Source organism: Balaenoptera physalus, assembly GCF_965194825.1.
Source record: "Balaenoptera physalus genome assembly, chromosome: 1".
Taxonomy (NCBI): domain Eukaryota; kingdom Metazoa; phylum Chordata; class Mammalia; order Artiodactyla; family Balaenopteridae; genus Balaenoptera; species Balaenoptera physalus.
This window is the reverse complement of record NC_138882.1, coordinates 63,719,956-63,745,166: the sequence shown is the minus strand read 5'-3', so window position 1 is coordinate 63,745,166 and position 25,211 is coordinate 63,719,956. Positions and strand designations below refer to the sequence as shown.

The 25,211-nt window shown below is 41.2% G+C and overlaps 2 protein-coding genes and 1 long non-coding RNA gene across 3 annotated transcripts in view; 2 read left to right on the top strand and 1 right to left on the bottom strand.

The window, feature by feature from the left end:
- DPT (dermatopontin) overlaps nucleotides 1-23,703 on the bottom strand; it is a 42,660-nt gene extending 18,957 nt beyond the window's left edge. The window contains exons 1-2 of the mRNA XM_082439052.1: nucleotides 22,217-23,703; nucleotides 406-531 (exon numbers count right to left, since the gene is read on the bottom strand). Coding sequence (XP_082295178.1) covers nucleotides 406-531; nucleotides 22,217-22,521 — 431 coding nt within the window. The 5' untranslated portion in view covers nucleotides 22,522-23,703. The remainder of the gene's footprint in view (nucleotides 1-405; nucleotides 532-22,216) is intronic.
- The window catches only part of SFT2D2 (SFT2 domain containing 2), an 842,470-nt gene that overhangs the window by 487,424 nt on the left and 329,835 nt on the right, over nucleotides 1-25,211 (top strand). The window lies entirely within an intron of this gene.
- Nucleotides 1-25,211, top strand: part of LOC309649613 — a 140,886-nt gene that overhangs the window by 55,099 nt on the left and 60,576 nt on the right. The gene's annotated exons all lie outside the window — the stretch shown is intronic.

Genomic DNA, 25,211 nt, shown 5'->3' with positions numbered 1-25,211 from the left:
AGGGAAAAGAGCACTGAAACAGGAGTCAGTACACTTCAGCTTAGAAGTGAACCCACATGAAATAGCTGGGTGGTTTCGGGCAAGTCACATCCTTGCTCTATTCTGCTTGTTTCCTTTTCTGCCAAAAGAGGGGTATAGGAGCATTGGGTTGATGACCTGTAAGGTCTCTCCCAGTGTGAATATTATTCTGGCGTTTTCTTCCACTCATCCATCCATCCATCCATCCATCCATCCATCCATCCATCCCCTTCTATAGGCTAGATGCTATATTTAAAACTTGTTTGTGACAGCCCAGGTTTATTTGAAGCCAGAAACCTGGACCAGAGCACCGCCACCCCCAACCCCCCGCAAGCTTCCCTCCAGCCCCAGAAGCAGTGAGGAGTTGCGTTTGGCTGCTAAACTTACCAGCAGGAATATGGGCATCTCTTGCTGTAGCGACAGCAGTAAAATTGCCACTCCCGATCCAGCACTGACTCAAAGTAGCGGCTCTGGAACCCTGCCACCAGTCCATTGTTGGAGCACGTCTGGTACCTGAAGAGAAGAGAACAAATCCAAGTAAACCAATGATGCACAAGTAGACCCCCCCACCCCTTTCCAAGATCCCAGCTCCCTCAGTTATTGAGTCATGCCACTCTTTCAATGACCTAGATTCCTTACAGTTTATTCCATTTTTATGCAAATCATAAAAAACTTTGTTTTACTGGTAGGAATGATGTATACTCACCATTAAAATTCAAATGGTTCACAGTCTTTCAACCGAAGGAAAATTGGGAAACTCTGCTCTTGTTAGACCTCTATGAATATATTGTTAGATGGAAGAATGCATAAATGAATGGATATAGAGGCATCTAGAATTTTTACAAATGCAATATTGTATTGTTCATGCCATTTAAAATAAAAGATAATATAATTCACATTACTTGAATTAAAATAAAAAGAATACAAAGAGAAGCTTTCACAAGACCTTCTTAGAAGCATAAACCTGGAGACTGAGCACAAAGATACTCAACAGGCAAAGCCCAGATGGGCACAGCGATTTGTACAGGGTGACCCAGTACAGGCTGTGGGGAGCTGGGACCACAGCCCCAAGTTCTCACAACTTATCCAGGAATCTTCCTATTGCCCACTAGACAGCAAGCTCTACATGGTCAGGGAGTGTTTTGGTCGAAATTCTATTCCCAGTGCCCACTGTGGGTCCTGGCATATGGAGGCAGTCCTTACAGAGTGGTGACGGGCCACCTGAACTCCTCAAACATCCTCTAAGGGTCCCTTTCCTGTCCAAGCTGCTCAGTTCTAATTCTTCTAGTCCACAGACCCTCCCTGCAGTCACATGAATTTTCACTCTTTCATTCTGTCCGGGCTGCTGTTGATCTAGGAATCAGCCTGTTTCATCTTCACAGCACCTTTCTAGCTAAGCGTTGGCTTAGAACAGTGTAATCATTTCTCCCTTTATTCCATCTCCTGTCCCACTTTCTCCCACTCCTTCCCCACATCCCACCGGTGCCTTAAGGCTTGCTCCTTTTGCTGTGTTGATGAGATTGCTGTACTCCACCTGGCCACAGTGGGCTCCCACCTTGGGCAGAGTGAGAGCTTTCATAAAACCTTCCAAAGGAGGTCTTTAGCTACCTCTGCTTCTTTGTATTTTTACCGACCTGGCCATTGATCATGTTCCCTCTTATGAGTAAGCAGAGAAGGCAGTTGTCTGTGTCACGACCTGAAAGCTGCTGGAATATAACCCTGCTTTTCAAGGAAAGGTAAGTTTCCAGAAAATATAATAGATAAAGTAAGAATAAGTACCCAATGCTGATAGGTGAGAGGGACCTTGCTGACACACAAACTATAAAACCATCAGTGACTGGATTTCATTTCATTGTTTTTAATTATTGGGAATGATCTTCTGGATCTGACAAAACTAAATATTAAATATATTTCATGTCTGGTCAGAAAGCATCTGTACTTATCATCATTTATTATTCATTTATGCTTATATATATTCAAATGTGTTTATTTATCCATTCATTCATTCAACAAACTTGTACTCCCTCACTATTCTGTATCAATCACTGTGCTTCTGTGTTGAAGAAGAATTGAGAGATGGGCTTGGTACTCGGTCACCATACAAACTGGCTTGAATTCCCTGTTCCCAGGACCTGTAAGAAGTTCTGACAGACCTTAGAAAGCTCAGCTGTAGGAGATCAATAGTGCAATTTATGACAAAAATTGTGACCTATGCCCTTTGATGATCTAGTCTTCTTTGCTCTACCAGTGCTCACATCTCATCAGGAGTATTACCACCTTGGAAAACACCTGGTACGTATCAGGAAGCCACACACTTGGAATGGACAACCAAGGTCTGAAGGGTAGACTTGGGGGCTGATCTTCCAGCATGGTCTTATTCTATCCTAATTCTAGCAATGCAAGTGAAAGCCAACTTCAACAGAAAGCTCTAAGAGTTGTAAACAAAGCTTATATGTGTCCAGAGAGAGACGGTGCAGCAAACTGGTGCTCTCTGTGATCTTCCTCCTTACCATCACTAAAATTATGCCTTCCTCTAAAACAGCCTTTTCAGAACTGAGCCAGGCTGTGGTTTCCCTGGAGCTGTTGTTCCATTGTCTTGCTTTGTCCTGTGCACTCAGACTATCACGGGGATAGCATTCCCGGGGTGGTGAGTTCCCATAAGCAAAAATAAATGTAGCAAGATAAGCTGAATGGTTTCACGGGATACCAGTTCTGAAGGCCATCCAAGTTCCATGAATTCTCCGCCGGCTGCCAGCCAGGCAGCTGACCCCATAGTCCTGTATGGGAAGTGTGTGTATCACTCTCTCACACACCACCTCAGATAACACTGCCCTGTGAAGATTATTTGGACACTACAGGCCCAGGGCCTAAGAACATATGACGAAAGTTAGACAACCAAACAGAGCTCACCTCCCCCAGCTTCTGTCTCATTGCACTCACATTTTAGTAGAGTGAGCCTGCACTGGAGTTTGGCAGTACATGAGGCCAACACAATGAAATTATTCCTTCTAGAATTGGATTTTTGTAAGGGTACATTTTCACACTCATGTGAGAGCAGTATAGCAGGGCGGTTAAGAGCATAGGCTATGTTGCTGGACTGATGCTCCAACCACTTCTGACTGTGTCACCTTTGACAGGCTTCAGACCCTCTAATGGTCTCAGTTTCCTCATCTGTAAAATGGGCATAATAACAGTATGTACTTATTAAAGTTATTGTGAAGACCAACTAAGGCGATGTATATACAACTCTGGGGATAGTGTCTATTAATGGTTAATAAATTACTTACTATTGTCATCATACTTTCATTTAGTCCACACGGCACTTGTGAGTATACTCTGTGAAATCTGCCCTTGGCTTCCCAGTCTCCATCAGTGGAAAGCTCGTGGACTCATATGTGTTCCTTGAGCTGCTGTTTCTCTAAAACAAAGCTCACAGCAGTTGACTGTCTTAGTTGCTGACACACCCACTTTGCAGCATAGATATTTGAGTATGACTTATTGCCCCCAATAGATGGTAAAGTCCTTGAAGGAGAAAGATCACTTAATCTTCAATTTGAATTCCCCACAGTGCCTGACAATGGGGTCCAGCAAATGTTTGATGGAAGAATGAATGAACAAATGAATGATCAGGGCATCTTCCATTATCAGAGGCAGAATGGACTTTTAAAAGCCTGTCATTCAAATCCAGGAAGGGCCCTGAAACTCCCTCCAAGTAGTTTTCAGGAACTCACATGAGCAATCCATCTTCCCACTTCCACCTTCTCTTTCAGGAACAAAGCCTACTCCAGGACGAGGGTGCAAAATGAATATAGCTTTAGGCATTCCTCTCCCTTTCAATCAACTTTTTAAAAAGTACCTTATTTAATAAGACTCACCTAAACATTTGGCCACAAACTGCAGGATTGCAAACACAGGAGCCAGGCAGGTGAGAAAGGGAATGAGGGCAGCCTGTCAGTGGGAGCGGCGGGGGAAGTTGGAGAAAACTTGAATCATTAAAGTGATTCAGATTCAATTTTTAAAAAAGGTTGATTGTGAAAGGACATTCCTGAGGATCTGCTTTACTTCCCAGCACTTGGTTGTTGCTCCTGAACGGTCCACAGAAAAGAGTTTGAGCCCAAGACTGCAGCTTTCCTGGTGAACAGTGACAGGACCCCAGCTGAGCCCTAGGCACAGACTCCCTGAGAACATTCCCTCAGAGTCTGAGGACCCTGGGGTGCCCTCATTCAGGACTCTCTCCTCTCCATTTGAAAAGACATATTTTCTTTCTTATCATCCCTTTGAAGCCTGGAGGCTCAGTTTCACAAACTGGAGCACTGTTAGCTATGATCCACCTGACACTAGAAACTTTCTAGAAGGAAAATCAGCAGACAGTTACTCCTCCTTTGACAATAGTCATGGATCTTTTCTGAGAAAGTGGTCTTTCTGAAAGTGGTTTCTCTCAGGGCCTTCACCCTGAAAGCAAAGACAAAACCTTCTCCTGTGTCCACAATAGCAAAACATGGAAGCAATAGGATGCAGGGGAAAGAGCCCTTGTTGAGGAATCAGCAGACATGAGTTCTGGTCCTAGCCCTGACCTTCACATGCTGTGTGGAGCCTCATCTAAGTCACTGTGAGGATGAAATAAAATGATGCCTGCAAAAATCTTGGTGAAGATAGAAACAGGAAGATCCAGGATCCAAACTCAGATATTTCTGAGGCCAAAGCTCCTGTTCATGAACTTTCAGGGAGCACAAAATGCTGCTCCAGTATTGTCATTCTGCTTCTGGTCCAATCTCCAGCCAGGCTTTCTCACTGTTTTTTGTGTTCTTCATTGGGTCCAGGGCTGTTGGTCAGGCCCAATGATGGAGGCCAGGACTGGAAGGTGTGCACATATCTGGTTTTGCTGGTGAACTCCTCTGTGAAGTTTTAGTCTCTCCTTCCAGTCTCTGCTGGTCTCAGTCCCAACTCAAAGAAAGTCCAAACTCTTAGCAAGTTGGGGGTGGCATTGGGTTGAGCGGAGAACAGGGTAAAGGAAAACAGCACTATCTTGGTTAAGAGCTTTAACAATCCCATCAAATGGATGGGCTGGTTGTGCTGGTATCTTTCTTCCAGCTCTATAAACATACAGACGTGTTTCCAGGACTGCTAGCCAGTCTTCAGCTCCATGGCAAATATGGAATAAGAGCAGCTTTGATCATCATCCAGGCTGGTGGCCACTCCATGTGACGGGAGACCATGTGGCAAAGCTCTTACTCCCCAGTGTTTCTCTCCCAACCCAGCTTGATGAGGGTTTAAATTCCACCAAGGGAGACTCATTCTTTTAGAGTAAAGTTTGACTCCTGTAAATTCTATGTTCCCCAGAATAATCCTTAGAGTTGCTATCAGACATTTATAACATGGGTCACAGAGTTTCAGAATGTTTGTTAAGTCTTTCAACAAATAGTCATTAGAACCTACTCTATGTCTGGTGCTGTACTTGGTCTGCAATCCTTTCCAGACAACTGTGCTAGTAAGAGACACCACAACAATACAGATATTGGAGAGAAGAAGTAGATTGGTACTAAAGACAGAGAAGAGAAACAAGAGACAGGCTTGGGATGGTGGGGCAGTGAAATGGCAAGGGGCAGAGGCAAACAGTTTTGGAGCAAGTTTGCCTATGTAAAGGAGCTTTAAAAGTTCTGGATTTCTCTCTTAAGCCCCAACAGAATGACTCCATTCCCCATCTTGTCCTTTCTGCTGATATTTATACCTACTTCCGCAAAATGGAGATAACAATTTCTACCCTGATAATATTACATGAAGATTAAAGAGATGATATATGTCAAGTGTCTACCCCAGAGCATAGCACAAAGTTTATTATGAAAGGGCAGGAAAGGAGCTCTCCCAGAGATCTCCGTCTGAACACTAAGACTGAGCTCCACCCAAAAGCAGAAAAACTCCAGTGCTGGAAGCCCAATGCCAAACAACTAGCAAGATGGAAGCACAACACCACCCATTAGCAGAGAGGCTGCCTAAAATCACAATAAGGTCACAGACTCCCCAAAACACACCGCCAGACACAGTCCTGCCCACCAGAAAGACAAGATCCAGCCTCATCCACAAGAACACAGGCACCAGTCCCATCCACCAGCAAGCCTACACAACCTACTGAACCAACCTTGCCCACTAGGGGAAGACACCAAAAACAACAGGAACTATGAACCTACAGCCTGTGAAAAGGAGACCCAAAAGACATTAGGTTAAACAAAATGAGAAGAAAGAGAAATATGCAGCAGATGAAGGAGCAAGATAAAAACCCACCAGACCAAACAAATGACGAGGAAATAGGCAGTCTACTTGAAAAAGAATTCAGAGTAATGATAGTAAAGATGCTCCAAAATCTTGGATATAGAATGTAGAAAATACAAGACATGTTTAACAAGGACCTAGAAGAACTAAAGAGCAAACAAACAATGATGAACAACACAATAAATGAAATTAAAAATTCTCTAGAAGGAATCAATAGCAGAATAACTGAGGCAGAAGAATGGATAAGGGACCCAGAAGATAAAATAGTGGAAATAACTACCACAGAGCAGAATAAAGAAAAAAGAATGAAAAGAATTGAGGACAGTCTCCGAGACCGCGGGGACAACACTAAACACACCAACATTCAAATTATAGGGGTCCCAGAAGAAGAAGAGAAAAAGAAAGGGACAGAGAAAATATTTGAAGAGATTACAGTAGAAAACTTCCCTAACATGGGAAAGGAAATAGGCATCCAAGTCCAGGAAGCACAGAGAGTCCCATACAGGATAAATCCAAGAAGAAACATGCCAAGACACATAAAATGAAACTATCAAAAATTAAGTACAAAGAAAAAATTGTAAAGGCAGCAAGGGAAAAGAAATAACATACAGGGGAATCCCCATAAGGTTAACAGCTGAACTTTCAGCAGAAACTCTGCAAGCCAGAAGGAATGGCAAGACATATTTAAAGTGATGAAAGGGAAATACCTACAACCAAGATTACTCTACCCAGTAAGGATCTCATTCAGATTCAACAGAGAAATTAAAAACTTTAGAGACAAGCAAAAGCTAAGAGAATTAAGCACCATCATCCAGCTTTACAACAAATGCTAAAGGAACTTCTCTAGGCAGGAAACACAAGAGAAGGAAAAGATCTACAATAACAAACCCAAAACAATTAAGAAAATGGTAATAGGAACATACATATTGATAATTACCTTAAATGTAAATGGATTAAATGCTCCAACCAAAAGACATAGACTGGCTGAATGGATACAAAAATAAGACCTGTATATATGCTGTCTACAAGAGACCCACTTCAGACCTAAGGATACATACAGACTGAAAGTGAGGGGATGGAAAAAGATATTCCATGCAAATGGAAATCAAAAGAAAGCTGGAGTAGCAATTCTCATATCAGACAAAATAGACTTTAAAATAAAGACTATTACAAGAGACAAAGAAGGACACTACGTAATGATCAAGGGATCAATCCAAGAAGAAGATATAACAATTGTAAATATTTATGCACCCAATATAGGAGCAAATCAATGCATAAGGCAAATGCTAACAGCCATAAAAGGGGAAATCGACAGTAACACAATCATAGTAGGGGACTTTAACACCCCACTTTCACCAATGGACAGATCATCCAAAATGAAAATAAATAAGGAAACACAAGTTTAAATGACACATTAAACAAGATGGACTTAATTAATATTTATAGGACATTCCATCTAAAAACAACAGAATACACTTTCTTCTCAAGTGCTCGTGGAACATTCTCCAGGATAGATCATATATTGGGTCACAAATCAAGCCTCAGTAAATGTAAGAAAACTGAAATCTTATCAAGCATTTTTTCCGACCACAGTGCTATGAGACTAGATATCAATTACAGGAAAAAAAATGTAAAAAAGTACAAACAGATGGAGGCTAAACAATACATTACTAAATAACCAAGAGATCACTGAAGAAAGCAAAGAGGAAATAAAAAAATACCTAGAAATAAATTACAATGAAAGCACAGCAACCCAAAACCTATGGGATGCAGCAAAAGCAGTTCTAAGAGGGAAATTTGTAGCAATACAATCCTACCTCAAGAAACAATAAAAATCTCAAATAAACAACATAACCTTTCACCTAAAGCAATTAGAGAAAGAAGAACAAAAAAAACCCCAAAGTTAGCAGAAGAAATCATAAAGATCAGATCAGAAATAAATGAAAACAAAATGAAGGAAGCAATAGCAAAGATCAATAAAACCAAAAGCTTATTCTTTGAGAAGATAAACAAAATTGATAAACCATTAGCCAGACTCATCACAAAAAAGAGGGAGAAGACTCAAATCAACAGAATTAGAAAGGAAAAAGGAGAAATAACCACTGACATTGCAGAAATAAAAAGGATCATGAGAGATTAGTACATGCAACTATATGCTAATAAAATGGACAACCTGGAAGAAATGGACAAATTCTTAGAAAAGCATCTTCCAAGACTGAACCAGGAAGAGCTAAAAAATATAAACAGACCAATCACAGCACTGAAATTGAAATTGTGATTAAAAATCTTCCAACAAACAAAAGCCTGGGACGAGCTGTCTTCACAGGTGATTCTATCAGACATTTAGAGAAGAGCTAACACCTATCCTTCTCAAACTCTTCCAAAATATAGCGGAGGGAAGAACACTCCCAAACTCAGTCTATGAGGCCACCATCACCCTGATACCTAAACCAGACAAAGTTGTCACAATAAAAGAGAACTACAGGCCAATATCCCTGATGAACATAGATGCAATAATCCTCAACAAAATACTAGCAAACAGAATCCAATAGCGCATTAACAGGATCATACACCATGATCAAGTGGGATTTATCCCAGGAATGCAAGGATCCTTCAATATATGCAAATCAAGCAATGCGATAAACCATATTAACAAACTGAAAGGTAAAACCCATATGATAATCTCAATAGATGCAGAAAAAACTTTCAACAAAATTCAACACCCATTTATGATAAAAACTCTGTAGATAGTAGGCATAGAGGGAACATACCTCAACATAATAAAGGCCATATATGACAAACCCACAGCCAACATTGTCCTCAATGGTGAAAAACTGAAACCATTTCCTCTAAGATCAGGAACAAGACAAAGTTACCCAATCTCCCCACTATTATTCAACATGGTTTTGGAAGTTTTAGCCACAGCAATCAGAGAAGAAAAAGAAATAAAAGGAATCCAAATTAGAAAAGAAGAAGTAAAGCTGTCACTGTTTGCAGATGACATGATACTAGACATAGATAATCCTAAAGATGCTACCAGAAAACTACTAGAGCTAATCAATGAATTTGGTAAAGTAGCAGGATACAAAATTAATGCACAGAAATCCCTTGCATTCCTATACACTAATGATGAAAAATGTGAAAGAGAAATTAGGAAACAGTCCCATTTACCATTGCAACAAAAAGAATAAAATACCTAGGAATAAACCTACCTAAGGAGACAAAAGACCTGTATGCAGAAAACTCTAAGACACTGATGAAAGAAATTAAAGGTGATACAAACAGATGGAGTGATATACCATGTTCTTGGATTGGAAGAATCAACATTGTGAAAACGACTCTACTACCCAAAGCAATCTACAGATTCAATGCAACCCCTATCAAATTACCAATGACATTTTTTACAGAACTAGAACAAAATCTTAAAATTTGTATGGAGACAAAAAGACCCTGAATAGCCAAAGCAATCTTGAGAAAGAAAAAAGGAGCTGGAGGAATCAGGTTTCCTGACTTCAGACTATACTACAAAGCTACAGTAATCAAGACAGTATGGTACTGGCACAAAAACAGAAATATAGATCAATGGAACAGGATAGAAAGCCCAGAGATAAACCCACACACATATGGTCACCTTATCTTTGATAAAGGAGGCAAGAATATACAATGGAGAAACGACAGTCTCTTCAATAAGTGGTGCTGGGAAAACTGGACAGCTACATGTAAAAGAATGAAATTAGAACACTTCCTAACACCATACACAAAAGTAAACTCAAAATGCATTAAAGTCCTAAATAGAAGGCCAGACACTATAAAATTCTTAGAGGAAAACATAGGCAGAACACTCTATGACATAAAGCACAGCAAGATCCTTTTTGACCCACCTCCTAGAGAAATGGAAATAAAAAGAAAAATAAACAAATGGAACCTAATGAAACTTAAAAGCTTGTGCACAGCAAAGGAAACCATAAACAAGACGAAAAGGCAACCCTCAGAATGGGAGAAAATATTTGCAAATGAAGCAACTGACAAAGGATTTATCTCCAAAATTTACAAGCAGCTCATGCAGCTCAATATCAAAAAAACAAACAACCCAATCCAAAGATGGGCAGAAGACCTAAATAGACATTTCTCTATAGAAGATATGCAGGTAGCCAACAAACACATGAAAGTGTTCAACATCACTAATCATTAGAGAAATGCAAATCAAAACTACAATGAGGTATCACCTCACAGTGGTCAGAATGGCCATGATCAAAAAACCTACAAGCAATAAATGCTGGAGAGGGTGTGGAGAAAAGGCAACCCTCTTGCACTGTTGCTGGGAATGTAAATTGGTACAGCCACTATGGAGAACAATATGGAGTTTCCTTAAAAAACTAAAAATAGAACTACTCTTTGGCCCAGCATTTCCACTAGTGGGCATATACCCTGAGAAAACCATAATTCAAAAAGTCATGTAGCACAATGTTCATTTTAGCACTATTTACAATAGCCAGGACATGGACGCAACCTTAGTGTCCATTGACAGATGAATGGATAAAGATGACGTGGCACATATATACAAAGGAATATTACTCAGCCATAAAAAGAACCGAAATTGAGTTATTTGTAGTGAGGTCGATGGACCTAGAGTCTGTCATACAGAGTGAAGTAAGTCAGAAAGAGAAAAGAAATACTGTATGCTCACACATATATACGGAATCTTAAAAAAATTGGTTCCAATGAACCTAGGGACAGGACAGGAATAAAGATTCAGATGTAGAGAATGGACTTGAGGACCCGGGGAGGGGGAAGGGTAAGCTGGGACAAAGTGAGAGAGTTGCATGGACATATATACACTACCAAATGTAAAATAGATAGCTAGTGGGAAGCAGCTGCCTAGCACAGGGAGATCAGCTCGGTGCTTTGTGACTACCTAGAGGGGTGGGATAGGAAAGGTGGGAGGGAGATACAAGAGGGAGGGAAGGGATATAGGGTATATGTATACATATAGCTGATTCACTTTGTTATACAGCAGAAACTAACACAACAGTGGAAAGCAATTATACTCCAATAAAGATGTTTTTTTAAAAAAAAAGAAAGGCAGGAAGGCAGGAAAGGTAGTAGTTGTTCTTATTACTATTATCATAAATATTTGCAGTTAAGTGGAAAGAGAAGCTACAACCTAGTCTCCACAAAACACTTCCTGTTGGAGCCTACATTAGGAATTATCAAGGTTGAACTCTTCCAGTGGGGCAGTGAGATTAGCCTTAGAAAGTAGATAATAAAACATAATTTCAAGCTCCCCTGCTCCAAGAAATCTTCCTTTCTTGACAATTCTAACTCTTACTGATTTTTCTTCCTCATGACACGTTGATGTCACCATCACACATTTCACCTAACATGTACTATCTCTGAACCATCTCATGGTGGGATAGTGCAGGGGTTTTGAAGGTAAACACTGTACCACCGATTACTGGTCCCCCTGCCACAATGATGGTTGTATGAACAGTCTCTTTAAATAATGCTGAGTTATATGCAGTCTGCTCTCTTCCTGCCTACATCTGGGTAAGAGTTCTGCTATCTTCTCCATGTCGGGTTTTAATTCTGCTAGTATCTAGCAGGTTTCAAGATGGTGAATCAGAAATGAACTGCTGAACAGCTTCTCTGGATAGAAAGCCATAGGACAGGAAAAGGGAGAAATAGAAATTCTTCCCAAAACACAAACTCCTGCCCTGTTTTTGAAAAATACAAGCAGTAGAGGCTAACCCAAAGGCCTCTGAGAAGATCCAGGTTATATTATGAGATGCATTTATGTCCTGAGATCACTTTTGGCCTGAGAACAATTCCAGGTCATGCAGGGATTTCAGGCTTAATTAACCACAGGAGCTCCTGAAGTCAATTATTTACAATATTTGTTAACCAAGAGATCTAATACTACCACTGTGTTATCTGAAATGTGAAAAATATTTGACACTCATATTGTACACTTAATATGTATACTGAATTATATGTTCCCAAAACAAAATGGTACCTATCAGTGGTCTTTGTAATCTAGCAATTTGTATATTTCAACTCCAGCATTATAATTGACCAACTGTGTGATATTTATCTCTTTGAGTTTCAGTTTCCAGAGAGTAGTCATAATAGTAAGGATAAATAACTCTTATAAAGGACTTACCATGTGCCAGGCATTGTGTTAAGCACTATACTTGCATTAATTATTTTAATCACCAAAACAATCCCATGAAATGGGCTTGGATAATCAGTTCCCCACCACCACCACCATTTGATGGATAAGGAAACTCAGGTTTAGAGAGGTTAAGTAATTCCCCAAAGGACACACAGCCACTAATACATATATATTATCTCGTTTTATTCTCACAACAATTCTGGGGCATTGTCTTTGTAGAAGTAGAAGCTGAGGCTTAGAAAGTTGACATGACTTTCCTAAAGATAGTAGTGGGGCTGCATTTTGAGAACTGTTCTGTTTGTCTCCAAAGTCCATATTCTTTCCATTACTTCAAGATACCTCTAAGAAACACACACATACACACACACACAGAGAGAGAGAGAGAGAGAGAAAGAGAGAGAGAGAAAAAGAGAGAGAGACTCTCTGTGGAAATCTCTTATTCATTAGGAATATTATATCTGACAAGTATGCAGACAGAAGCAAATCCCCTACTGGGAGGAGTGAACGTTTACCATCCTTATGAGCACAGCCAAGAGCCATTTTGCAAAGCCCAAGTTCCCTCAGACAATTGATTCCTAGATCTCAGGACAGTGACCAAGATGGAAAGTTGGCAAGAATCCTAGATCTGCTATAACTCTATTCTCCCACACTCAACCTTGTTTCCCTCAGAAGTCAATCTTACATAGATGTGATATCTTCTTTAGCCCAGAACTCACTACAACTTTATTCAAGACCAAAAATACCACCAACATTTAATATTCACCGGCAGCACTGTGGCATCAGCACTGTGGCTTGGGTTCCACCTCTGCACTAGCTATGAGCAGGCAAGTCTCCCAATGCTTCTGAACCATGATCCTTCATGAATAAAATGGGGAAAACAGTAATGCTGCCTTGCAGTATTATTGTGAAGATCAAATAAGATTAGACCATTAGTAGCACAAGGGCATAGACTGTATGTTATTTATCTTCATAATCTTGGAGTCTGGCAAAGTTTGTGATAATAAACATTTGGTAGTGAATGAATAAGCAAATGAATGTATGAATGAGGAATACTTTATAAACTATAAAGCACCATATCAATTAGAATTAAGATAATAGCACTTATACTTAATGTACCTGTTTCATTGCTTTTTCAATTGCTTCACTCTTGGCTTTAATTCCTAATATATGATGTAGGGAGGTTGTTCTAGATTTTACATGAGATCCCTCCCAGTGCTGAGATTTTGTGATTCTGTTACGCTCTGCCTTTTAAACTCCCAATATGTACTCTACCAGCCTGCATCCTTATTTTTTAATCTTTTAATTCTGAAATAATTTTTGAGATACAGAAGATTTGTAAAGATAATACATAGGATTCATGTATGCCTTTCACCTAGCTTACCCTAAAGTTATCTTTCATCACTCTTGTGCCTTTATGAACACTAAGAAATTAACATTGTACACCACTAAACTCCAGACTTCATTTAGGTTTTACCAGGTTTTCCATTAATGCACTTTTTCTGTTACAGGATCCAAACCAGGATACCATGTAGCATTTAACCCGTATGGCTTTTGCAATAAAGAGTTTTACTATTGTATTTTTAAAAGCATATTGGGACATTAAGATTTGGGGGATAATGGAAACCTAATAAAGAATTTATCCTGAGGTAACAAGTGTGTCAGCCACCCTCTGCGCATGGTTTAGAGAACTTCAGGAAGTCAAAAAAGATGATCCTGCATGGCGGTGAATGCAAGAAGCCAAAATGAAATGTGTACAATAAAGTTGAGCCCCATATTATAGACACTGGAATATTGAGAATCAAAAATGTAAGCATAAGTTTGTTTTTGAAGTCTGTGAGTCTGTCTGTTTGTAAATAAATTCATTTGTATCATATTTTTAGATTCCACATATCAGTGATATCATATATTTGTCTTTCTCTGTCTGACTTATTTCACTTAGTATGATAATCTCTAGGTCCATCCATGTTGCTGCAAATGGCATTATTTCATTCTTTTTTATGACTCAGTAGTATTCCACTGTATATATGTACTGGGGGGGAGGGATAAATTAGGAGTTTGGGATTAACATATACACACTACTATATAGAAAATAATCAACAAGGACCTACTATACAGCACAAGGAACTCTACTCAACATTCTGTAATAACCTATATAGGAAAAGAATTTGAAAAAGAATGGATATATGCATATGTATAATTGAATCACTTTGCTGTACATCTGAGACTAACACAACATTGTAAATCAACTATACTCCAATATAAAATAAAAAATTAAATTAAAAAATGTAAGCAAAATGGTTTCCCTTGCAGGAAGATCTCAGGCTTCTTTGTTGAGGGCACTGTGGGCTGCTCGATGCACTAACTAGTCTTATTTGGTCTTTTGCTACATATTTAGTGGGGCCTACTATGTGCCACCATTATTCTAGTGCTGGGCAATATTCTATACAGTGGTGAATGGGATGAAGTCCCTACATTCATGAAGCTTATAATCTGAAGGGGACAAACTATAAATACAAATCATGTAATGACAAGAGCACTGCAGGAAACATAACGCAGTTTGGGGAGTAGAGTGTGAGAGACGTTGGTTTAGAGGAGGTGGTCTGGGAAAACTTCTCTGAAGAGGTGAGCACTGTGTGTACTGAATGATCAGAATAATGAATCAGGACGGATTGCTCCATACTAGACAGAACCCTGGTCTCAGTTAGAATCAGATTATGGAAAACTGAGTTCCTACTGTAAAAAATTAATAAGCAGAAACCTCAATTAGAGTCAGGAGACCAGAAAAGAGTGCTCTCATACCCTTCAAAGATAGCAGAGCCCGACAGAAGAAGAAAGATTTCCTCTTCTTGCCTGGCAAGAGCTCAGCCAATGAGAGATTGTCATAATGCAACCAATGAAAAGCCATGAACTCTGTTTACTATAGGGCCCCCCAACTTCCTTTTCCCCTCTATAAAAGAGTTTTCTCCTCTCCACTTTGGGGGGGACTTGTGCATGCCTCACTATAGTTGTAGACCCCAAATTACAATTCTTTGCTCCTTCAAATAAACCCATTTTTTTCTGGAGTTATAACTGGCCATCTATTTGTTTTAGGTCAACATTTTGTTCTTCCATATGGGGGTCCAGTGAAGACCCCCGATTACTCTGAGGCTTGTAAGCAAACAGGTTTGGTACCACATTGAGCTCATTGTTGCTCACTGCTTTTCTAACTGACCCCGGGGTTTGAGGGCAAGTCTTTCTCCTGGATCTCAGCTTCACCCTCTTTGCATTTTGAAGCTCTTCAGGTTTTATTTGGGATCTGTTTTAAGGTTTCATTTTTTTTGGTTAAGACCTTGTTCTGTATGCGACTACTCATTTGGCACTTCGGCCTGATTCTTGAAATCAGACTGATCCAGCTTGAACTGGCTAGCCATCAGCCCATTCATTCAGGAATAGGGGCTGTTCTATTGGAACTGTGCTGGGCAGCTTCCTGCCTGGCTCTTCCAGGACTAGACTGTTCCCTTAGAACTGGCTGGTATTAGGCCTGCAGACTGTTTGAGCTATTTGAGCTGCTTACGTTGTTTGAAAAGAATTATTTTACTCTAGAGAAAAAGCTCTGAGAAATAGGATCCCAGTTATCTGAATATTTTGAGGGTACCCCTTTCCTACAGGGATCCTGGCCCATTTTATGTTTGAAAACCAAGGTCCTTCCTCATGTGCATGTCTAACCAAACTGGATTGACCTAACCGAAAGCAACTTAGAATATCAATGACCATTATGAGGAACTTTTGAAATCCCTAAACGTACTTTTCTTAAAACCAAATTGGACAACCATAGCTCTAAAATTTCCAAAACTAAATGGAATGCCTATTTTGATTGGTATTTTTAGGCTTCCAAACATTATCAGCAGCCTAAAATTGCATCTTTGCAAAATACGATTTTAAGATGAACTAAGGTAAACAATTAAAGAAAGATAACATGGCTCCCGAAGCCTCAGGCTCTTCTTCCTTGGCTTCTCTGTCTCAGGCTCCATCTCCAGCACTGTCTTGTCTCACTCCTTCAGCTCCTCCTGCTCGGACCCCACCTCCAGTGCCAGCCTCCCCCTTCCCTTTTTTTTGCCTGCCTACACCTCCCTTACATCCCCAGTTCCCCAATACTAATTCTCTTGCCAGACTTCCCCTTTTCTCTGAAACTCTCCCCACTCCCTTTTCCTCTGAACCTATCAGAACCTATCCCTTTAAAATTAAGCCTTTTGGGGATCCAGAGGCTAAACCCTTAATTTCTTATATTTCCTGGACTAACGCTGAACTGCGAGTCACGGTCAGAGATTCTCCCAAAGTAACTGGAGATCCTCACAGATTTGCTGAATTAATATAGTCATTCAGATTTATCAACCTGGTTTCTAAGACTTACATCAGCTTGTTCATATGCTTGTCGGTGAAGACCAGGTGCAGCATTGAATGAAAACTGTTAGTAGAGGAAAGCCCGAAAGGTCTCTAGAAGTACAACCATGAGACCAGCCCACTAACTTATTATATGATCAGGCTCAGGCAATCAATAAGTGACTTCATTGAGCAATTCCTAGGGCTTTTCCAAAGCCTGTTGATTGGAACAAAATTCAGGCTTGCACACAAAAATCTGATGAACCTGTTTATGACTATTACAATCGATTTCATATTATTTTTAAAGCAAATTCTGGTCTTTCTTCAGTTGTTGATTCCACCCATGTAGCTTGTAACTCTATGTTTAGTAATAGGCTGACCCAGAACATCTCCCTTCTGGTAAAAAGGACCAGGATGGAACAGGAAAATTTGTCCACTCCAGATTCAGTTAATCTGATAAACCAGCTCTCTCATACTTTAAATGAGTCAACTAAAAGGAAGACTGACAAAATTCTTAACCTTCAACTCCAGCAAGTGAAGGCCCCTAAATGACCCCCACCCCCACCCCAAGTTTCTGCTATTATTGCAAAAAGCCAGGACATTGGAAAAGAATTTGCTACAAATTTAAGTGCTTTAGGTGCCTTCAGCTGTCTAATCAGCCTTTCCAACATCTTCCCAGTTCTCAGTGGCTAAGCTCCTGGGAACTATAGGAGCTCTTCCCAATCCTCCCTCTTAACTGACTTGAAGAACGTTTCTCCAGATGGGGGATAAATCTCTTCCAGACCTCACTGACACTGGAGCCACACTCCTGGTACTCAACCCCTCTACTATCAATCACCCCTTGTCTTGTAGTACTAAAAAAATTCAAATAGTAGGGATCTCTAACAAACCTCAAGAGGTTTCTGTCCTTGAACGTATTCCCTTTTGTTTAGGCCCTTTGAAAGACACATACCCCTTTCTCCTTAGTTTCTCTGCCCATCCATTTATTAGGTCAAGACTTCTTAGAGAAGTATATAGAACTTTCTTTCTCCCAAAAGGAGAAAGCAATTCTAGAATTGACAGTAGTTATCAAAGCAGCCAACCAGGTGAATTAAATGACTCTTTGACATTTTTTATTTGCTTTGTTTTTGATGGTACTAGAGTTTATTCTGGAAACACTGATCATCTGCCCCTATTGAATCAACTACCACCCTCCTTATTGGCAAAATTCACAGCCCACCTCCCATCAAGATTCAAATAGATCTCTTAAAACCTCTTCCCAGAATTAATCAACATCCTGTAAGTAAAGAAGCCCTTCAAGGCATAAAAACCATATTAGAAGATTACGAGGCTCAAGGCCTCACTGTCCCTTAACTAGTCCCTGTAATGCTCTTATTTTACTTTTGAGAAAACCTAAGGACTGAGAGTGGAGGTTTGTCCAGGACCATTTAACCATTTCAGTAGAAGCTCTCCTGAAAATTCTCATCACACTCAACATTTCTCAGCTTCCTCACTTCATAAGAAGTCCTTTTGTTAGCTGTTCCTCACATCACTCTTTTATGTTGTAATAATCTTAATTCTACTACTCTTCTCCCCTCTGTCACTGATGAAGTTCCTCTTGACTGCTTAACACTGATGGATCACCTACTGACTCCTTGTAAATGATCTGTAGGAAATTCTTTGGGTAATGTTGACTATTCATGGTTCACTAGTAGTTCTTATTTAAAAGATGACAATGGCAAATATTGTGCTGAGTATGCTATTGCAACTTCTTTGGATATTGTTGAGGCAGTACCTTTATCTATGGCTACTTCAGCCTAACAGGCTGAATTATATGCTCTTATGTGGGCTTGTACCTTAGCCAAGGATAAAACTGCCAAAATTTGGAGTAGCTCATGATTTTGGAATGTTGTGGAAGCAACATGGTTTCCTCTTCTCTATCATGTGATGTATCTTTGGTAAATTCATAAATTCAAATAATTAGCTCTAAAACAAGCTGCCATTTTGAAATATCTTCTTGGGAATTCTTTGAAGCCCTGGGGAAAAAGCAGATGCCAATATACTGAATGCTCTTCTTCTGAATTCAGACTCCATGTAAAGCTGGTTTGCCTCAAATTAGCCTCATCAAATTTCAGATTCACAAAATCTTTATTGACTGTCCATGATATGCCAGGAATTTGTTTTAGATTTAGATTTGTTCTAGAGTTCTCCTACACTTTCTTCTGTAAGCATCACGGTAACACCCTCTGACAGCTTGTGAGGTGGGTGTCACACTCTTTTCCTTTTTTCCAGAATGAGAAACTGAACGCCCAAGACCACAGAGCTCCGAGATGATAGAAACAGGAGCTGCAAATCAAAGTTTCCTGATTCTAAGACCAGAGCCCCTTCCACCACACTCCAGCTCAGCCTCACTAAAAAATTCCAGTTTCATCTTGTTCCACACAGGACCCACATGTTCTACAGCCTGGGTCAACCCAGGTTTGAGAAGACTCCCCAAGAACAACTGAGGCATGCTCTGAGATGGCAAAATGCCACTCATGGAACCCAGGTAAAGCTTCCAAGCAGTTGTTAGTGAGGGACCAGCATGCACACTTCAGAATCTGCCAACTGAAGAAGTGATTTTCAACAGAGAAACCCTAACAAAACAGCAGTGTTACAAGTCACTCAGCCATGACAGAAGCACTTTTTAAAGACTGCGCTCCAATTAGCAAGTGTCTTTAGCAGACCCTATGTACTGTTGTCACATCTGTGTTCAAGATTCCTTGTCCCCTTTTAAAATAAGCCTGCAAGCTAATGTAGTTATACAAGGCAGCCAAATTGCACGAAACTGTCAACTCTTCCTCCGGAACAGATTAAGACCCTGCAGCCAACGGGAAGATATAACTGGTCCCCTGTTTATGAGCAATTTCTTTCCTTCCAGATTTTTCAGAGACTGGAGTCTAAACTCAAAGCAATAATCATCCAACAAAAATGCCTCTGGGATAATTGGGATCAGTTCTGGGGCAGCTGAGTCCTACTGTTTTTCATGTTTGTACATTTTTTACTCTGTGATTAATGGAGGAGGAGATGAGAAAACAGAGGGTGGAAAGGGAGAAAGAAAACAAATATCATTTGACTCTGCATACTCAAAAATGTGGAAGAAGAGAAGGTGGAAGAGAGATCGTGCCTGTCAGCTTCTCATTCGACTCGCATTGGTCAAACAAAATCATATAATTTCTACTCCCTCTCATGCTTTTCTTCAAATAGTTTGGGAGTTAATGACAAACCAGTCACACGCTGGCAAGTTTGAAACTAAACATAACTTGCCTTCTCTCCCTAGCAGGGGTAAACACAAGAATCAACAGAATGAAAGAAAAATCCAACTGTCTTTTCAGAGCCAAGCAGAGGAAAGAGAATTGGAGCCATGGAGCCTTGCGAGATCATGCAGTCTGACCGCTCACTTTCCAAATGCGGTGGGAGCCTAGAGAGCTGAACCCGTGGTTCAAGGTCACCCGGCAAGTTGTCTTTAGAACCAGGATCTAAATCCAGGCCTCCTGATTCAGAGCCCAGGATTCTTCCTTTGGGATTTAAGAAATCATCTGAGTGTGTTTTGCTGTGGCTGTACAAGGGGAACATTAGAGAGGGGCCCCACCCATATGATAGCCCCCTAAGTTGGAGGATTAGACAGACAGTTGTAATTTGGTCATCCCCATGCTCTGTGGCAGGCAACTGGCCTGGCTACTGGGAACCACTGGAGACTGTCAGTCATTGAGGTGAGGCTGGATTCTGAGCCAGCCATCTGTCAGAAGGGGTTTTGGATAATTAAATCTGCCGCTAGAGGCAGTGGGGGGGATGGGAAAGACCCAATAATGGGGCCCCCGACCTGAAGCTGCCTGTGTGACCCTCTCCCCATCCCTTCCACAGGCTGGCTGAGCCCCTCCTCAGTCATGGTAGTAATCAAGCTGGTCCAATCCCTCCAGGGCTGGCTACTGCTGTGATTTGCAGAGCCCTCCCTCCCCAGGATGAAGAACTGCCCTGAGTCCAGTCCTGTGGCCCCGGCCATGCTGACTGAGCCCACACTGGGCAGAGGGAGCAGACTCTCAAGTCTGTCCCCCACATCACCATGGCTAAGCACATACACTTTGGAGCTGAGACTCACTGGATCCAAATCCTTGCTCTACCACTTCCCAGCTGAGGAAACCCCTGATCTCTAGACTGCGTTCTGTCTACTTATAAAATGACTTCGAGATTTGTTTTGAGCATTAAATGAGACAATCCATATAAATTACCCAGCATGGTGCTTGCTCAGGGTAAGCACTCAATCAATGGCCGCTGTTTTTATTACTGAGAGGTCCCCTCCACCCATCAGTCTTTTCCTCTTGATCTCCCATCATTGTTCTGTGTGCTGCTGGAGTGACCCTCAGAGTTTTGTGCTTGACCACCCCTAACCCCCATTATACCACATGCGTGCTGGGATTCCTCATAGAATCTTCTCTCTACAGTTACCATAACAGCAGGCTGCCAGTTGGGCTTCCTCTTCCCCAGGCTGGCCTTCCACAGGGTCTGTTTCCACCCATTCCCCCGACCCACCCAGTGGTCCTGCTTTCATCCTGGCTGCTGTGATTAACTGGCCTCACAGACCATAGCTCCTAGGATGGGCTCTGACCAAGTACTAGGGTGAGACAGTCACATGGCACAGTGAAGACACAGGCTCAGACCATTTCCATGTCCTTAACCACTGCAGAGCCCAGTCAGAAGAGAACAGTCCTTCTCCCCAAAAGACTTTAGTAAACTATTTCCCAGCAATGAAACCCATTTTAAATTCAGACAGAGAGAAGGACCTTGGTACTCAAAACTGAGAGAGCACATTTAATCGGGGCAAGAGAGAGCTATTTAATTTCACTTCTCTTTGCCTAAGCTTCTTTGACCCTCTCCCCATTCGTTTGCTCTAAATCAATATTTCTCAAACTGTCTGTGGTGAACGTCCCATTGTTTATTTTCCCCAAACTATTGGGTACCAATACTTTTGTAAAACAGTCAAAATAAACTACCAAACTAAAATGTCACTTGGATGTCACAGCAATGTTAAATTGCTATAAAGTTCCATAAATACTTTCAATTTCTGTACTTAACTTTCGGCGAACTGGTAAACGTTTCGCAGACCCATAATAGTCCTGGACCAAACTGAGAGTAGGGCTGCTTCTGGAAGGAACAGAACCACAGAGGAGTCCATCTGCCACGGACACCCCCCCATTCTGGGTTTTTGCCCTGTAATGCAGTCTGCTCAGCAGTGGCCCTGCCCCACCCAGAGCATGCAATGGAAAGGTTCCTTGTAGAACTTGCCCAGTCTCCAGTAAGTGCTGTTCCCTGAGCGTCAAGCATCCCCCAGTGAGAGGGATATGCTGCAATAATACCGGCTGTGTGCAGCCTGCTGGCTCTTACCATTCCATTCCAGCCCTGTTGATCTCCTCCCACCAGCATTCTGTAGGCTCCCCGAGGCTCTGAGGCGTGGGCATGCAGGCGTAGTTCCACTGTCTGTCAGAACCTTCCTTCTTGTTGAAGATGCTCTTCACGGCCACCACCACCTCCCCATGGGGACACTGGTAGCTGAAGCCCTGCCGGTTCAGATTCACCCACCCATCATCACTATAGTCATGGTACTGCTGATATGAGTACGCGTAGTCGTCATACTGTCCCCAGGCCACGGTGACCAGTGGCAGAAGCACCCACAGAAGAGCAAGGTCCATGCTGTCTGGGTTTCTGGCAAAAAATGTCACCCTGTGTCTGCTGGGCTGCTGGTTTTATAGAGCTGCTGCTGACATGTGGCTTCCAGATGTGGGTGAGCAGGCTCCAACTGCAGTGTGTCATCGTTTAAGCAAAACTTTTCAGCGTGGAGATATTGGCCGTAAGTACATTCAGTTTGTTTTAAGGTGGAATTCTAAGAAAACATAAGGAACACGCAAATGGAAGAAACTCCCTAGAGAAGGAACAACTTAGCAGATAGATTATAGAAGCAAATGGCTTCACACTCCTCAGAAACATTCACTTGAAAAAAGGAGCAAATTTATCCCACATCTCTTAGCACTTCACTTCTCTCTTCCCTACCCCACCCACCACTAGCAAACCCCTGTATTTGTTCTCCAAACCAGCCTTCCAGGACCACACAAATATGCAGAAAGTGATTTCAAAACACCAAAATAATAGGTTGAAGGGTCAGAGTTATTTAGATTTCTGCAAGTCTAGATGCCTGCTCTAAGTTCTCAACCCAACATCTTTTAACCCCGAGTATAAGCACGGAATGCCAGTTTGCAGGCTACTCTGAGAATTTTTAAGTCACATATGGAAGTACTATGGGCCCCTGGAGAGATAAGTTGGGCATTATCACTACATTTAAGCATCCTTCTGAGCTGCTGAAATTGGACCCATCTACACCTAGAAACTGTGCTCGGCTGTCAAATACATCATGAGTTTAATTTAAATAAAACCACTTTTTATTCTTTGGTGGTTTTCCCCTCTGTGTTGAGTTTTCTTTTTAATGAGGTATAATTTACGTATAATAAAATTCATCTCTTCTAATGTTCAGCATACAGTCATTCAACCAGTACCATAATCAAGACACAAAACAGTTCCCTCAACCCTCTAGACCCCTTATGCCCCTTGGTAGTCAAGTCCTTCCCAATACCCAGCCCCTGGTAACCACTGATCTACATTCTGTCACTGTAGTTTTGCCTTTTCCAGGATGTCAAATAGATGGAATCATACAATATGTTGTCTTTTGTCTGACTCCTTTCACTAGGAAAAATGTTTTATGGATCCATCCATATTGTTGTGTGTTAGTGTCAATAGTTCATTCCTTTACACTGTTGAGTGGTATTCTATGGTATGGCGGTACTACAGACTGCTTATACATTTACCAGTTGAAAGACATTTGTTTTTTTCCCTAGCTTTTAGTAATTATGAATAAAACTACTATAAACATCCATGAACAGGTTTTTGTGTGATGAAATTTTTATTTCATTTGGGCAAATATCTAGGAGTGAGAATACTGGATTAAGTGTATATTTAACTTTGTAAGAAACTACCTGATTTCTAAAGTGCTGAACTATCGTGCATCCCTCCCAGAAAAATTGCAGTTTCTTTTATTTTAACCATTTTAACAAGTTAGTAGGTTTCCAGTGGTATTTCAGTGAGGTTTTGGTTTGCATTTCCATAATGACTAATGATTTTGAGCATCTTTTCATGTGTGTATTGGTCATCTGTCTGTTTTCTTTGGTGATTTAGCTGTTCAAATTTCTTGAGCCCTTTGGGCATCTCCTAAGTGGGTAGTATTTCCCATTTTTCATCAGGGCTGTCCCTAAGGAAGTTTCTTAAAATTGTGGTTGTAGACCAATGATTTCTCAAGCTCCTGTGAAGATTGTTAAAATGCAGAGTCCTGGGCTCCACTCCAGACCTAGTAAATCATAACCTCACAGGTGATGCCCAGGTATCTACATTAAAAAATTCTTCCACGTGATTCTTACTCACACCAAAGTTTAATAACCACTTTCCTAAAGAAATGTGGATCCAGGGGAAAAAAAATCACACTATGAATTCCACCCCTTGTCAACTTATAGCACATTTACCAGATGGCATTCAGGCTAGATTAAGGTAACCTTGAAGGAGAAAGTCACACATGCGAGGAAAGCAAACGTGTGTATATTTGTGTGTGTGTGTTGAGCATGTAATTTGCTCTGATGATGTAGTTATCAAAGGGAGGGGAAGAGGCTCTGGGCTGAATAGGCATGAGTCCCAGTTTTGTTTTAGTACCACCTTCTCCAATAACAGGGGTACCCAACCCCTGGACTGCGGACGGTACTGGTCTGCAGCCTGTTAGGAACTTGGCTACGCAGCAGGAGGTGAATGGTGGGTGAGTGAGCGAAGGTTCATCTGTGTTTACAGCTGCTTCTCCTTGCTCTCATAACCACCTGAGCTCCACCACCTGTCAGCATTATGGTGCGTTGTATAATTATTTCATTATATATTACAATGTAATAATAATAGAAATAAAGTGCACAATAAATGTAAAGCACTTGAATCATCCCAAAACCCTTCCCAGCTCCCCCGCTCCCCTGCACCCCTCCCCCGCCGGTCCGTGGAAAAACTGCCTTCCTTGAAACCGGTCCCTGCTGCCAGAAAGATTAGGGACCACTGTCCTATCACTCCTATCCCTAAGTAACTCCCCAGTGCTGGCAACTGGAGTCCTTCAAGCTTAGGGCAACCACTTTGGTTTATGATATGCTGGAGCAATTATTCTCAACCCTGTCATCACTTAAGAATTACCTGGGGAACTTTTGAAAGACACCAGTGTCTGAGCCTCACCCCAGATCCGTCAGATCAGAAGCTTTTGAACCAGGTCCAGACAAGAGCATCCTTTAAAACCTTCCTGTATGATTTGCAT